We start from the raw sequence: 17,180 nt of genomic DNA on the forward strand, positions 1-17,180 counted from the left end.
ATATGAGTGTGTGTGTGTGTATGTGTGTGTGTGTATACATGTGTGTGTGTATATATGTGTATGTGTGTGTGTATATATGTATGTGTATGTATATATATATGTGTGTGTACGTATATATATATGTATGTATATGTGTGTGTATATGTGTATACGTGTGTGTATATATATATATATGTATGTATATATGTGTGTGTCTATATATGTGTGTGTGTATGTGTATATATGTGTGTGTGTATGTGTATGTGTGTGTATATGTGTGTATGTGTATATTTATGTGTGTGTGTGTATGTGTATATATGTGTGTGTGTATGTGTATATATGTGTGTGTGTATGTGTATATATGTGTGTGTGTATGTGTATATGTGTGTGTGTATATGTGTGTGTGTGTATCTACCTCACCGCGGAGTGCGCCATTGGGATCCTTAGGCAGTCTCTGGAAGAAGAATTTGGCTACACAAAGGCAGCCTTGGGTTACGTCTTTCCCCGGGAGGAGACCAAGAGGAAGAAGACTTCTAAGAATAGGATAATAAAAGAAAGAATAAAACGGCAGGCCCCACAGAAGCCTCTCCCCCGAAAGGGTCAGGCTGAAGAAACGCTCCGCCACTCAGGGCATCCTCCCCCCCTGACAACCAGCGAGCTCCTCCCCGGTTACGTTTCTTTACTTTGGGCCCTGAGTCCGTGACGAGGGGGAAACGCCACTGACCCGCCTCTAAATAGTTTGGACTTCAATTCCCAGAATTCCTGATCTTTGGTTGAAGCGGCTGGGCCTTCTGGGAGTTGAAGTCCAAAACAAACGGGCGGCCCAAATCACTGCGCCACCCTCATGTGTTGCTGCTGTTTCCCTTTAACTCTGGCTGCCTCCCGTTGCATGTCGGGCTTTGTAGTTGAGCGAGGCCAAAGAGTTCCCTGGCTGAGAAGTCTAAACGCCCCTCCTTAAACTGCAAATCCCGGGATGCAACAGAGCGGCACGACAAGAGCGGCGTGAGAGACCACCTCCGCGATGTTTGTCAAGGCCGGGCGTCGGCCAAGGCGGGCGGGGCTTGTGGCGGGGAAGGGAAGAGCTCCTGTGAGTGACCCGCCTTCGCTGGCGTCAAGGAGCCACAGCGGCAGGAGCAGCAGGAGCAGCGCCACGTCTCGGGCGGGCGGGACGGAAGGAGGCGAGAGCCAGGCAAGGCAAGGCGGGGGGAGGGCCTGGGGCCTGGCAGCCACACTGGAGAAATAAACCGCTTTGGCCCCGCTTTAACTTATTATTATTATTATTATTATTATTATTATTATAACTCTGTGGCTCAAGGCTCTGGAATTCTGGGAGTTGGAGTTTGTTGTGGGGCCCGGAGCGGAGCGGAAAAGAGGGAGGTTTGACGGGGCACCTGGGGGTGGGGGGGTCGTTTTCTAGGGCTTTGGGAGGCGTTTGGGGTGTCTCTGGCTCGAAGCTGGGGGCGCCTTTGGGAGAGGAAGGCGGGCATTAGGGCTGAGCAGAAAAGGGGGGGGGACAGTGGCCTCCCTGGGGTTGGGTCCCATCTCTGTTGGTGTCACACACACACATATACACACACAGATATACACAGCCACATATACATACATACATATATATATGTACACACACACACGCACATACACAGATGCACATATATACACATGTACAAACACATGTATACACACACATATACACATGCAGATATATAGACACACATATATACACACATACATATATATATATATATACACACACACAGATATACACGTGCATGTATATATACACGCACATATATGTATACACACACACACACACACACATATAGAATCATAGAGTTGAAAGAGACCACAAGGCCATCCAGTCCAACCCCATTGTGCCATGCAGGAAATCCAGATCAAAGCATCCCCATTGACAGATGGCCATCCAGCCTCTGTTTAAAGACCTCTAAGGAAGGAGACTCCATCACACTCTGAGGGAGTGTGTTCTACTGTCAAACAGCCCTTACTGTCAGGAAGTTCCTCCTAATGTTGAGGTGGAATCTCTTTTCCTGTAGCTTGCATCCATTGCTCCAGGTCCTGTTCTCTGGAGGAGCAGAAAATAAGCTTGCTCCCTCTTCTATATGACATCCCTTCAAGTATTTAAAGAGGGCTATCATATCACCTCTTAACCTTCTCTTCTCCAGGCTAAACATCCCCAGCTCCCTAAGGCCTTCCTCGTAGGGCATGGTTTCCAGAGCCTTCACCATTTTAGTCACCAACCTAAATGCCTTTACATATACACAGTGAAGATTTTAGTCAATATGGGAGGTTGTTAATTAAAACAAAAAAGAATAAAAATTTCAAAATTTCCCTGGATTTTGGGAACTGTAGTTTTGGGAGAGACATTTAGCCGCCTCTGTCAGAGAGCTCTGGTGCTACAATAAACAACAATTCCCAGGATTCCCTAGCACTGAGCCAGGGCAATTGAAGCAGTCTTGAATTAGGTTATGTCTGCAGTGGGTTTTGGACCATAGAAGAGGAGGAGAAAGAAGATCTGGGCAGAGATTTGGACCAGGCTTGTCTGTGTGCATGCAAAATTGGGATGGAGTGGGTTTGACTCTTTTGCAGTCTCTGTGAGGGAGGTGATATGCATGTATGCATACTGTTTTCATCACAACATTTATACATCTCTTTTCTGCCTAGGGATGGTGGCATGGAAGAAGGTGTGAACCCACCCCTGCAGCCCTCACATCTCTAATTTAATTTAATTTAGCTAGAGGCCTGATCTCAAAAACGCATACATGACATTTACAGGGCTTTATAGGTATCCTCAGTGCTAAAGGCTGGTTTTAAGATGGATTTCAGTATGGGAATATAGTTCCTAGGTATTTGATTCTACCTCACATCTTGTGCATGCGTTTGTCCGGGATATTGTGAGCCGCTGAGCAGTGTTACTGGAGCATCTGCTCAGCCATTCATTATCGAAGGAAATTAATGCATTCATACCATTTATACTTTTCTCAGATGGCAACTAGGGAGTGTGTGGCCTTCCAAATATTTGTGGTCTGCAGCCTGGCTGCATCAGCCTTGTGCACCACTGGCAATGGAGAAAGATCATAGGAGTTGAAATCTAGAAACATCTGGAAGATGACACGTTCCCCTCCCTGTCATGTTGTTGTTGTTATTAGTTGCTCTCAACTCAACTTGGACTCATGGTAACCCTGTGGATGAGACATTTCCAAGACCCCCATTCTTAACCTCTCTGCTCAGGCCTGCCCTGAGTCCTCCCTGATAGAGTCTATCTAGCTGTCTTGTGGTCTGCTTCTCTTTCTGCTGCCTTCCACCTTTCCTAGCATCATTATCTTTCCTAATGATTCATTTTTCCTCATGATGTTTCCAAACTCTGACAGCCTCAGTTTAGTCATCTTGGCTTCCCGGGAGAGTTCAGGCTTGATCTGTTCAAGGACCCATTTGTTTGTCTTCTTGGCTGTCCGTAGTATTCTCGGTACTCTTTTCCAGCACCGCATCTCAAATGAATTGATTTTCTACCTATCTTTTTTTAGTCTCCAGCTATTGCATCCATACATGGTGATGGGGAATACAGTGGCTTGAATGAACCTCACTTTAGTGTTCAGAATTGTACATTTACATTTTATGATCTTGTCCTGTTTCATAGCTAGTCTTCTTCTGATTTCTTGACTGCAGTCTCCGTTCTGATCAGTGTTTGAACCAAGGTATGGGAACTATTTGGCTATTTTTCTTATTGTCTAGGATGAATTCTTGTAGATCTTCCATGGCCTCTATATATGTGTGTGTGTGTGTGTTCAGTATTAGTCTAGCCTTGGCACTTTCCTCCTTGACCTTCTTCAGTAATTCCGCCAGGTCTTTGTAATATTGCATCATCTGCGTATCTTAGGTTGTTAATGTTCTCTCTTTACCCCTCCTGCCAAGCCCATTTTATTGTAGCACTTTTCAAATGATGTTTTGGGGATCATTGGATTCACTGAAAGTTTATAAAATGTTATTTAAAGGGGCAGATTAGTTGTTATGATTGTTTCCTCAAAAAAGAGCTTTCTGATGGTTACTGATCTTCCTTTGAAATTGTGCTGTTGCAAGAGAGCTGGGATGAATTCTAAGGTCCAAAACACACTGCAGTAATAATGTAAACTGTTTGAGACTGCTGCCCTGGCTCAGTGTTAGGGAATCCTGGGAATTGTAGTTTATTGTGGCACCAGAGCTCTTTGATAGAGAAGGCTAAATGTCTTGTGAAACTACAGTTCCCAGAATTCCCTAGCATTGAGCCAGGGCAGTTAAAGCAATCTCAAACTGGATTATTTCTGCAGTGTCTTTTGGACCTAAGACACATTTGCAGTTCACAGAGACTGACAGTATGAGCAACAAACCTGTTTGATGCCTTGTATACAGTAACTGTGTACTCAAAACAGGATGGTATATTGAGTGTTGAGACAGTGAGTATGTTTTCTCTAATTTTTGCATCGATCTATGTATTTTTAAAAATACCTTTCTCAAATATTGTTTTTCAACATATACCTAAATAGCATTTTTGAATGTAGTAAGTGCCACAATTTTTGAATGTAGTAAGTGTCACAAGAGTGTTGGTTTTGCTGCAACAGATGAACATGGCTGCCCTCTTTGAAGACACTTCCAAATGTATTTTATCATATATTATACATAATATTGTATACCTAACTGCATACAATATATATCTTCAGTATATATATCTCTCTCTCTCTATTATTGTATGCAGTTAGGTAACTTTTCGATCTCATAACTGGATCATATACTTCAGGAAAGTGTCAAATCCAAATGATAATTGTGGCCTAATGTGAACATGGGTCCCAGAGATTGCTTTGCTTCAAAATGCTAACAGAATAAAATTCCTAGGTATTCCTAACCCTAAAGCATATTCTTGAATCCTCTGCATGGGTAGACTGTTTTGAAAACATCTCAAGTATATGATTCATTTAAGAAAAAAAGAAAGAAAGAAAAAAGAACCTTGTGGCTTCAAACTAAAGATTATCTTGTCTAGCACTCTGTTCCCACAGTGGCCACCCAGATACCTTTGGGTATCTTATAAGCAGGACATATTGCATATACCTATGTATAAGTATAGACAGTTTAGTCAAAAATTTGACCTCAAAAACCTGGGTTGATTTATCCGTGGGGCAATGTAAGTACTGTAACTCATAGCAAAAAAAAGGAACCATTCCCAGGTGAAAGGTGACAGCTTACTACCTTCTCAGAGCACCTAAAAGAAGCATCAACCCCCTCTGCTATCTCATCCATCCAGCCTTTAGGGTGAGCACAAACAGTCATGCTTGTCAAAAAAATTTAAGTTCTTTAGCATCGTTTTCCTTTGCTTCGTCCTTTACATCCTTTGTTACATGCGGCTAAGTTTTACCTTCGACTTAGCCACGTCATATCAAAATCCATAATTTTGGCCCCAAAACTTTCCCTCGACTTAAACATGAGGTCAACTTATAGTCGAATATATACAGTAATTGCAATATCACCCTCCTACACACGCTCCGTACTAACTGGGAACTGTCACCAAGGCTGTCTAACTCTGATATTGGAGGTAACCAAAATGCCTCCTAGCCATTCATAGTTTTAACCGCTTGTAAAGCCATTTACGTTGGTTGCCATTGCTATGTCCTGTGAAAGTTAATTCCGTAGTTTTAAGTGTGCTGTTCATGAAGAAGTATTTCCCTTTGTCTGTCCCAAATCTTCTTCCGTTCAGTTTCACTGGATGACCAAGGTCTTTAGTATTATATGTGAGAAGGCAAACATTTGGTGGTTCTTTCTTCATTTCTTTAACTGAACCTAAGAATTTTTTCTTGTAAAATCAGACTCTTTCTCTCTTCACATTGCCTTCAAATAGGCCAGCATTGACTGGCAGCAGGCTCTCCTTCTCCCAGCCAACTCTTGTTCCAATTAGTAATTCATTAATTCACAATAGATTATATGGAGGTTCCTTGGCCAGATATGTGCCCTCAGTTAAAAATACAAAAGCAAACAACAACAACAAACTGCACAAATGAAACTGTTGGGTGGATAATAGTTTGGCTGTCAGTTGGAATGGTAAAAATAAAAGTAGGGACTGGTGATGAAGACAGTTTGCCCCTTCTCCCAGTTAGTAGTCTCATCACTTCTCTGATCCAGCCGGCATGTACAAAAATGCTTCATAGTGCAGCATCCTTTTCGGAACGCTTGTTTTGTTATTGAACAGTTTTGTGGGATCTGGACACATACAGCCTTATGAATGGGACTGTATTATATATTTCTGTATGCCTAGTACTTAGTGTTTGCTTCTATTGGTTATTCTTTTTTTTTAAAGGAACAGGTGGTGGCAGGTGCTGCGGGAAAAACTTATGCCTGAGACACCAAAAAGCTGTTGCCAGTCAGAACAAACAGTACTGGACTAGATGGACAAATAGTCTTGACATGATGCAAAACATTTCCCTGTGGTCTCATGATGCTGAATTTTCATGGCATGATAGCTGAGCAGTTGAATTCCAAGAGACAGTGGTCCAAAACACGATGCAGAAATAATCCAGTTTGAGACCGCTTCAACTTCCCCGGCTCAGTGCTAGGGAATCCTGGGAATTGTAGTTTAGTGTGGCACCAGAGCTCTGTGACAGAGAAGACTAAATGTCTCACAAAACTACAATTCCCAGAATTGCCTAGCATTGAGCCAGGGCAGTTAAAGTGGTTTCAAACTGAATTATTTGTGCAGTGTCTTTTGGACTAATGTTAATTTGGAAAAATACAGTTCTAATAATGGCTGGTGTGTGTATATGAGGGGAAAGACTATATTGTAACAGCCCCACTGGTGTGCATCAGGAGGTCATTGAATCTGCCTGCAGGATCTTAAGTCAGTTGTAGCCCATTCAGTGTTAAATACAGAGGGTATAGTGATTTACTTTTCTCCATATGAATGGAAGGCATATAGCAATGACTGTGAAAGTAAAGGACTGAACACCACTGCTCTCTGGATGTCACTGACCTGATGCTGATTCAGGGGGTTTGGTTAAACTGTCTAGCTTTGTGTGTTGGAGAACCTATGTGCTTAGAGGAGTCTTTCCCACTCAGGTGGATTATAGCAACCCTCTTCCTCAGCCAGTGTGGCCAGTATAATTCTTAATAGCCTTTGATACCTTCCTCCTCTAGGAATTTTAAGATCAGTGCCCATTTATTTCCATCTTTTGTGGCAATGAATTCCATAACCAAATAGATCCACCATTGGTTTTGTTCTGGCAGTGGTTTCTTTATGTCAAAAAGTGGCATCTGAAACAATCTAACACAGCATAAGATTCAGAGAGTCAGCCTAACCTGTCTTTTTCTGGGGCACCCTATTCCTTCTTTCTCCTAGTTTTCAGGCTCCTGGTCACCGCAGACAGCAGGTGCTCTGTGTCAATAGAGCAGTCCTCATTGAGCTTTTTTGGATATTGACCCCATGTGTTTTTATTTTTCCTAAACGTGTTTTTGTTTGTTTGTTTTAGAATCATAGAATCATAGACTTATGGAGTTGGAAGAGACCACAAGGGCCATCCAGTCCAACCCCCTGCCATTCAGGAACTCACAAGCAAAGCACCCCTGACAGATGGCCATCCAGCCTCTGCTTAAAAACTTCCAAAAAGGGAACTCCACCACTCTCCGAGGGAGTGCCTTCCACAGTTGAATAGCTATTACTGTCAGGAAGTTCCTCCTAATGTTGAGGTGGAATCTCTTTTCCTGTAGTTTGAATCTATTGTTCCGTGTCCTATTCTTTGGAGCAGCAGAAAACCAACTCACTTCTTCTTCCATATGACATCCCTTCTTTCTGGACACACTCCAACATCTCAACATCCCTTTTGAATTGTGGTGCCCAGAACTTGACACAGTATTCCAGGTGAGGCCTGATCAAAGCCGAATAGAGCGGCACTATTACTTACCTTGATCTAGACACTATACTCCTATTGATGCAGTCTAGAATCACATTGGCTTTTTTAGCTGCTACTTCTCACAGTTAACTCATGTTCAACTTGTGGTCCATTAGGACTCCTAGATCCCTTTCATGTGTAGTCTTGTTAAGCTAGGTGTCCCCCATCCTATATCTATGCATTTCATTTTTTTCTGCCTAAGTGCAGTTTCGTTTTACTTCTGCAAAGTTTCACATTCCCCAACTCTACTGGTACCCATTATGCATAGCTGGTGCTGTTTTGATTACTTGAGGGTCATTATTTGGAGAATGAGTTTGCTTTTAGTATATGTGATGCATGCATGTGATCACTTCAGTCAGTAACTGTTTTTTAAAATAAGTGAATCTCTCTTTGTCTCCAGCGAGTAGTGCAACTTAGTAATTGCTTTTTTCTCCTCAGGCTACTTTAATGATCTCCAGAAATTGCCTGCTGACTTGACTTGGACTGAACTGAGTTGCCTGCTGTAAAACAACGGATGAGAAAGACTTAGTATTGTGTAACCTCCTTGTCAGGAGCATTGCTTATGGATAAAAATCGGACTCGGTAGTTCATTTCAAAGGGGTGTTGTTCACCTAGGGAAAACATTTTCCCTGCACCATAACTACATCTGCCATGGACTCTTCAATGATCTTGCTGGAAACGCAAGCCATCAGCAGTGCCCCCTGCAGTTCTGAACGGCATGCGAACCTTGAGGTGAAATTGAATGAGCCGACAGAAGGAGATGGCTTCAACAGTAAGCAGTTCCTTTTGATCACATTTTGTTGTTGCAAGGAATGGGTTGCCACTTTGAGAACAGTATATAGTTTTCACAGCTTGGAAGAGTTACCTTTTGGGTCACAACTTCCAGATCCCCCCCCCCCCCTCCTCCCACCAAGCTGACATATACAGGTGGGCCTTCTGGGAGTTTTGGTCCAATAAGGTTAACTTTCCCAAGCTCTATCATTGGTTGGCCAGGTGGTTTGGGGAGACACGCAAGCAAAGCCGCAAGACAATAATCCCCCTTTTCCCCCCACAGCTGGTATTTATTGGTGTATTGCTTCTGAATTTGAAAGTCCTGTTTTATCATCATGGCTAATAGTCATTGATAGACCCAGACTTCACGTGTATTTGTTTAATCCCACCACTTTCAAGTCATGTAAGTTAGAAGCCACCAGTACATCTTGTGCTAACAAACTCCGAGCAGTTTATTGCACATTTTCCCAAAGGGATAAATATGCGTTTAACTTTAAAGACGGGTCTTACTGCATTCTCCCATCTACAGCCCACCTGCAACCTGGGCTTATCCCGCAGCTTTTCAAGGACAGGAATGCGGTAAGACCCGTCTTTGAAGTTAAACACATGTTTATCCCATTGGGAAAATGATAGGATAAAGCCCATGCAATAATATCCATACACATAATTGTGTAAAGAAGTGCTTATTTGTGAAGTCGAAGGCTTTCATGGCCAGCATCCATAGTTTTTTGTGGGTTTTTTTGGGCTATGTGGCCATGAGAATATGCCAGCCACAGATGCTGGCAAAACGTCAGGAAGAAACTCTTCTAGAACATGGCCACATAGCCCGAAAACCCCACAAAAAAATAAAGTGCTTATTTGTCCTGCTCTGAATCTGATGCCAATCAGGCTTTTCCAGAGATATTTAGCTACTAGTGGCAAAGGACTAGAAGTGATGGTGAACCTTTTAGAGGCCTAGTACCCAAAGTGCAACCCAAAACCTGAACCTTTTAGAGGCCTAGTACCCAAAGTGCAACCCAAAACCCACTTATTTATTGCAAAGTGCTATGTCCCTTTGGCTTTCTAGTAACAAACTCTGGCAAACTCTGTGCTGGGGTGACAGCACATGTGCCCACAGAGAGGGCTCTGAGTGCCACCTCTGGCACGCGTGCCGTAGGTTCGCCATCACTGGACTAGATGGTATCCTCCCCATTGCACATTTAGAAGCTGATCCAAACGGGAGTCAGTCTTATTGTTCAACAGTGGTTAGGGGCACAGCCTCTGCCCTCTTGCCACCTCACTTCTGTTCTCCACTCTCAGCATCTGCTGCCTGGATGTGCATGTGATAGGACCAGTGTTCTCACCAGTCAATTTCATTGAATGTCTATGAGTTCCAGTGTGGTAAAAGGTTGAAGAGGACTGCTGGGATATAGCATCTTTGACCTGGTAGCTGCTGTTTGGCCTCTGCCACTTTGAAATCCAGTAGCTGCCAAAGAACCCTGAGAATAATAATATAATAATAAAATTTTATTTATATTTCCTGCTTCTCCCTTTGGATTGAAGCAGGATTACAACAAGTAAAAACGTCATAAAATATATATAATTTGAAATACATTAATCAAAAGAAGAGATAAAAAGGAAGTGGTTGTTACAGTATTGCTCACAAACGTAAGTATCGAGTCATCATAGTAAGATATTATTCAAAATCAAATTAGAGGAGATCAGTTGGATAGGCCTGCTGGAAGAAATCTGTCTTCAACACCTTTTTAAAGGCTTCCAAGGAAGTAATAAGACGGATCTCTATTGGTAAGTTATTCCAAAGTCTGGGGGCCATCGCAGAAAATGTTTGTTTAAGTGCTGATGGAAATTTCACCTCCCTAAGGGATGCATTTACTATAATCTGAAGCAATGATGTTACAGCATCTCCTCCCTGAATGGTCAGCCGAGATGGGCAGGGATCGAGAGGGCAAGTCATCCTCCTTGCACATCCAAGAAGCTTGTCCACTTCATTGGTACTTACAAACTCAAACCGATCCAGTCTAACATAGTCAACAGAATCACTGGATACCTCTCTCATAGTCTCTGTTTTAATGCCGGCGTCTAGATCGACCCTTATCTGAGAGATCTTATCAGCAAATAAGTCATTAAATGCATCACAGCAGGCTGTTGTTGGTTCTAATAATGAGTTCAGGGTGGGAGGCTGTTGGGTTAGCTCTCTAACTACCTTGAATAGCTCCGCTGGACGAGACTCTGCAGATGCAATATGTGCAGCATAGAACGAGTTCTTTGCTGCATCGATTGCTGCTCCATAAGAATCTAAGAGATTTCCTTGGAGCGTCTTGTCAGATAAGCGTCTGTGTTTCTGCCAGCGGCGCTCTAGTTGTCACACGGCTTGCTTCATTTTCCGAAGATCTTGAGTGTACCGTGGTTTTTTATTTGAAGCAAGCCGGAGAGGATGCTCGGGAGTGATGCTGTCTATTGCCCTGGTTAGGTCTTTATTCCAGGTATCAACCAGGGCGTCGACAGAATCGCTGTCATTTCCAACCATAAAACCCTCTAGGGCTTCCTGGAACTTTTTGGGTTCCATCAGCCTTCAAGGGCGGATCAATTTAATGGATCCTCCACCCCTGAGGGGGATGTGGGTAGTGGCTTTTAGGTCAACCTTGACCAGGAAATGGTCCATCCATGACAGGGCAATATTGTTGATAACATCTGCCCATGGGCTTTCCTGTTCTGTACAGAAGACCACATCGAGTGTGTTACCTGCACAATGTGTTGGACCCGAGACTAATTGGGACAGGCCCATGGCTGTCATGGAAGTCATGAACTCACGAGCTGCCCCTGTAAGATCTAATGAGCCAGCCTCGAAGGGGATGTTGAGGTCCCCCAAAACAAGAAGTCTTGTGTGTACCCCAAATACTTCAACTCCTGATATTGTCTGAAATGTCAGTTTTTGAAAAGCTTTCATACCCACTCTGATCTTGTTTATTGTCCTCAGCTCCCACTTCCCTTCTTCTTTTCAATCTGGAACGGCTGTTTCCTCATCGTATTAGTTATATTTCATTGTCTTTTCCTTCTTTCATCACTCAGAATTCATATTAAATGGTCTCAGTAAAAGTGAATATGCATTTCCTTAGACCAGATGTGGACAATTATGGCCCTCCAGATGATGTTGGGTTGCAACTCCCCTGTTCACCCAGGACTATGTATGTTGACTTGAGCTGCTGGGATGTGCAGCAACATCTGGAGAGCCCACCGAGAGTTTACTGTAACTAAAATGAAATGTGTGTGATTGAGATATGGGAAGTCACTGGGAAAGGTAAATAGGTGGTGGCAGGGAATAGGGTTAGGACACACCAGGAGGATTAAACCTAATGCTTTAGTGGTGATCCCAGGTTATACAATCCTAGGCTAGGTAAACCTGCTGTGTCCTGTGTTTCTCATGTTCTGCTCCTAAGCAGCAAACCAGTTCCAGAAAGTTAATACTCTTGTTAAGGATGTTTTAGGCCAGAGCTGGACAGTTTTAGAGGCTCTCAGGGTCATTTTTCCACCCCCTAGACTCACTCTGAGTGCTAACGCTCCCAGAAGTCTAATTCCAGTTTTAACAACAATAGAGCTTACTTGTACCTTCTTAAAATGTAAACTAAGTTGGGTGTGTGGGTGAGGGGCTCCAAGGGTTGCAAAAATAGGGAGGGATATGTTGCCTATCTCTGCTCCTGTCACACAATATCCAGTCATAAAAAGCAGGGGAGTCATATTGGTGACTTTGCCTTCCATCACTGAGTTTGTAACCATTGCTAATCCAGCACAATCCAATATTCTATTTTGTTTTCCAGTTCCTAGTAAAAAAGGCAGCCAAGTTCCATCTGAAGGGGAAAGCCTGGTGCCAAACAGCAGCAAGAGCCGTTGTGTGAATGGACCAGCGTCTCAGTTCTCTGAACTCCCTATGTCTTTTGATCCTAACGGTGGTCCACATGGGGAAGAGCCAGCTCCAGGTGTGCCTGGTTTCCATGACAAGCTAAAGTCGTCTCAGGGAGCTAGTGCTGAGGGCATAGTTCTTAGGAAGGAAGCGTTGCAGTCCCTCAAACTAAGCCTCCCCATGCAAGAAACTGAATTGTGTAAGCATCTGTTTATGGTGGAGCCCCCGCTCCCATTTTCTCTTCCTCTACAAAAAGGAAGCTCTTTTCCAATTTTCTTCTGGGCTTCTGCAGAATCTCTCTCCAAATATGCTTTAAAAGCTTGAACTGATGCCTTGTGCTCTCCAGCAATTGACGCTTGTGACTCTCTGCTTAACACATTTACTTACTTTACTTAATGTTGCAGATTTGAATAAATGTTGCTGTTATGATTTATTAGAAATTAGTGATCCCTTAAAAATGTAATTATTGATATGTATACAAAAGTATGCACACTTAACATAGCGATTATATTAGGCACAACTTAACTGTTTTTAATCAGTATGCAAAGGGATCTTGGAGCACCTTTGAGACTAACTGAGTGAAAGACGTTACCCCATAAGCTTTTATAGACTAGGTCTACTTCTTCAGATGCATGGAGTGAACTGGTGCCCAGGAAGGATCTTTATAATCGGACTTTATGAATAGCAATAGAAATATAAAACTTGTGGGTATGGTGTTGAGGTGACAAGTACAATCTTAACTAAGGTTGTTGAGGGACAAAGGCAGGAGAATGACCATAACCAGAAAGGAGATGTGATAAACTATGAAAGCTTCTGGGATACATCTTTCACTCAGTTAGTCTCAAAGTGCTATAGGATCCCGTTGCATACTGATATTCCAGACTAACATGGCTATGCCTCTGAATTCTGTTTTTAGTCAGTCAGTCAATAGTTATGTTAATATCTCACCTTTGCTCCAGTGATGCTCTCCCCCTTTCCACTTTATTCCCACAACTTCCCTGTGATGTATGTCAAGCCAAGAGAGAGTGATTATCCTAAAGTCACCTACTGAGTTACCTGGCTAAGTGGTGACTTGGACCTGGATCTACCAAATCATAGCTGAAATGACTTGTAACCATTACACTGCCTCTCTGTATGACACTAGCTAACTTAGGAAGAGGACACAAATATGTGAGGTTAAATTATTTATTTGTGGTACAGTATGTCCTGCTATTCAAGTGTTCCTGCAGCATGTTACAACATACTGTACGGACAAAAGTAATAATACAGTGATGTGGTGCTAAAAGTTAATCTTGATAAAAAATAAATAACAACATTAAAATGGAAGATTAAAAAAAGTATCAGTGGGAAATTAAAATTAATTAAAATGCCTGTGGAAAATTTATACCTCTTCACCTGAAATCAGGTGGGTCTTCCCCAAGAGAGCACAGCCAATGGCATGTCACTGGTAATTTAAAAAAAAAATCAGAATAGGTAATTATGACACTGCAATAGGTAGAATCCTTAATAGAGAGAGAGTAATGCCATATTGCTGGAATGAGCTGTGGATGAATTGTGCGCTCTTAATATCAATGCTTACACAATGTTGTTGGGACTTCTGGGATGGAATGGGCCACTTTCTTCACTGCATGCTAGTAACCTCACTTAGCAAACAAAACATGTTTTGCTTATCTGCCTGAATGTTGTACAGAAGGAAGAAGAGGAAGGAGTGTGGAAACGTTACAGAATTGGCACTGTCGGTCCTGATCCCTTTTGTACAACTCATACATAAATGGGAGCCCACCTGTTTTGAAAATGTTTGTTGAGATAATGATGCATCACTCAATTGGACCAATACCTGGGAAATCTTGATTTAGGCTTCCACTTGGTACTTAACAACTCAGGCTGTGTCTTTGCTCAGTCCTTTATCTATAAGGTGGAGTTTTGTTTTAAAAAACCAATATTGACCTGGCTTGTTTAAGTAGGCTAAAACCAGAAGATCTTAAATTGTTTTGCACATAGAGAATATAATGTAAAGTAAACAGAACCTTACCATTTAACAAAATTATATGTAATAATATAATATATTTTATTTGTATACCGCTCTTTCGGAACGATCAAAGCGGTTCACAGAGTCTTTTAAAAAACACGCATCATAATGTATCTATACATTTCAATACCAATAAAAACCAAAGCAGCACATAAAACAAACACAGACATGGAATCTGTCGATCACAGTTAGCCATTTCTATCAGAGGAAACATTCTCTATCAGGAGTCCGGAGGATATGTAGAGTGGGATGTACTGGGTGATCCAATTACTGAGCTGGAGTGGGAATTTGGCTGCTTTGAACTATGTCTTCTCTGCTGTTCATTGATTCCCATGTAGTTCCTGTGGCTGCTGATGTCTTAGAACTGCTGGATCTCATCTTGAACAGAGTACAGAATGAGATCTGGAAAACCTAGGGCAGATAATACACTCCTTATACTTTGCCTAAAGTGGTTTAGTTTAAACAGCAACAAAAATGTAGCTTCTAATCTCTTCACTAAAACTGTGAAACTGTCTCTCTTCTCATCTTACTAAATTTCTAATGTTTATGGTTTTGATAATAAATTGTATCATCCACTTAGAAGCAATATTATCCATTGGCACAGGACGCATATAAATCAAAACCTTTCCTTCATTCTGCAGGTTCTGCAGAATCTTCTCTTCCACTGGAGAAGGAAGAACAGATCAGGCTTCAGGCAAGACGGCGCCTTGAGGAACAGCTCAAGCAATACCGTGTAAAAAGACATCAGGAGAGAGTAAGAGCCTACAAATGGATCCTGTAGTATTTGTTGTTGTGATTGGATTCACTACATAATTCCCATTAATCTGCTACTTCTATGCTTCAAGTCAAGGGTTTGAGGCAATGCTATGAGAGGGACTTGGCTTATGGAGGAGCCACAGAATTGCAGCATGCGGTCTTTGAGCCTCCATTCAGAAGGCCAGGAACCTAAGCAGCTATGCAGACAGTGGATCTAGTTTAGACTTGATGGTAGCCATGTTTTTGAGCTACATGAATGATCTATGGTAAACTTAGGGTTTTAATGCTCTCTTTGCTTTTTTTGCACTCTGTATACCATAAAAGAACAGAAGCTTTTATTAGTGGTTTTAGACAGATGCAGTTCCCCGTGACATTTGAACACTGGAAGCTGAGGTTTGTTTAAACCAGTGGTTTCCAAACTGTGCCCTTTAAGAGATTTTGGACTTCAGTTCCTAGAAGCCTCAGCCATGTTGGCCAATAGTCTGGGATTCTGGGAGCTGAAGTCCAAAATTCCTTAAAGTGCACGGTTTGGGGCTCTCACCGGCCCGGCCCCTTCTCCTCCTCCACGGCGCAAAGGCTGCCAGGTGTTGTGGGCACTGGCGCTGGGGTCCGAGTTGGGGGGAAGACTGGCGAGCCAGCTTCTTAGGGGTACCACTCTCACCGGCCCCGCCTCTTTCTCCTCCAGGGATCCAAGAGCTTCTGAAAAACACTTCTGTTGTAGATCTGTGTCTGGTCAGATCAGGATTTATAAAAAGAAATGCTTTCATTTTATTTCTCATCCTAATTTTTAATTCTTAAGGAATATTTATTTCATTCATACTGTTTTGGGATTTGTTTGTTTTTTTGGTCAAAGCAGCATACTGCTAAGAATCGTCCTTCCAGTACCCTTGATCCTGAACTGATGTTACATCCTGAGATCTTGCCAAGAGCCAGCACTGTAGCGATGACAAAAGAATATTCCTTTCTACGAACTAGTGTTCCTCGGGGACCAAAATTGGGAAGCCTTGGACTTCCAGCACATTCAGAAGAAAGAAAAAGTTCCAGATCTTCCAGGTCAAGTAAAATTCGATCTTTGGCTGATTATAGAACTGAAGATACAGAGGGAAGCACCAGGGGAGCTGTTGCAGTTGCTAATTCTCCTGGTCGGTCTCTAAAACAAAATCGAAGCAGCTTAACATCGGTTGTCTCGGAGATCAGGGTAACGCCTGATGCTGATGACCGACTGGAGAATTCATCCTTGGCTGGAGACAGCATGTCAGAAATTGATGGAAGTGAAGCTGGAACAAGGCTGGATGGCAATGAGAGTGATAGTTCTAGCTATAGTAGTGTATCAGGAAGGGGACTGTATGGGATGCTACTCAGCGCAGAGAGCAGGCAGAGTGTTTCTGTTCCTGTAAATGGCCAGGAGGTCCCTTTGGATGCAGTTGGACAGTTTCCTTCCATCAGAGAGGTGTTACAGGCTGCTGCAACAGAACATCATGCCCAGGATACAGAAATCAATGGAGAAGCAAGGAGCCGGAGAGACAGCATTTCCAGCAGGTGAGGCGTAAGACCGTATTTCAAATTTTGAATCTTTTTCCTGCTTTAAGTTGCCTGTTTAGGAGCTAGTCTGTCTCTCTTGTGGAATGTCCTGGAGTGTCTTCTAGTATGCACAACTTAGCTCTTGAGTGATTACATGCCATTCTGTTCTGTATCATTATTGTAAATAAGCCTCTAAAAGTTACTAGCATGTAAAAACTTGTTAAAAAAATTATTAGCGTGCCAAGAAATTAGCAGGGTTTTGTTGTCATTTGTGTCAATTTGGCTTTGACATATGGCAACCCTGTGA

The 17,180-nt window shown here is 42.6% G+C and overlaps 1 protein-coding gene across 2 annotated transcripts in view; it reads left to right on the forward strand.

Annotated features, from left to right (window-relative positions):
* Positions 1 to 1,102: 1,102 nt before the first annotated feature.
* Positions 1,103 to 17,180, forward strand: part of GOLGA3 (golgin A3) — a 39,124-nt gene continuing 23,046 nt past the window's right edge. The window contains exons 1-5 of one of the 2 annotated variants that reach the window (XM_089489902.1): positions 1,103 to 1,168; positions 8,337 to 8,670; positions 12,485 to 12,766; positions 15,238 to 15,350; positions 16,206 to 16,891. In XM_089489902.1, coding sequence (XP_089346028.1) covers positions 8,550 to 8,670; positions 12,485 to 12,766; positions 15,238 to 15,350; positions 16,206 to 16,891 — 1,202 coding nt within the window. In that variant the 5' untranslated portion in view covers positions 1,103 to 1,168; positions 8,337 to 8,549. Of the gene's footprint in view, positions 1,169 to 7,516; positions 7,868 to 8,336; positions 8,671 to 12,484; positions 12,767 to 15,237; positions 15,351 to 16,205; positions 16,892 to 17,180 lie in introns of those variants that run through there. The other variant, XM_089489903.1, reaches the window with a different exon arrangement.

Source organism: Sceloporus occidentalis, unplaced genomic scaffold (genome assembly GCF_023333645.1).
Source record: "Sceloporus occidentalis isolate IW3139 unplaced genomic scaffold, rSceOcc1.0.p SCAF_41, whole genome shotgun sequence".
In the NCBI taxonomy this organism is placed as follows: domain Eukaryota; kingdom Metazoa; phylum Chordata; class Lepidosauria; order Squamata; family Phrynosomatidae; genus Sceloporus; species Sceloporus occidentalis.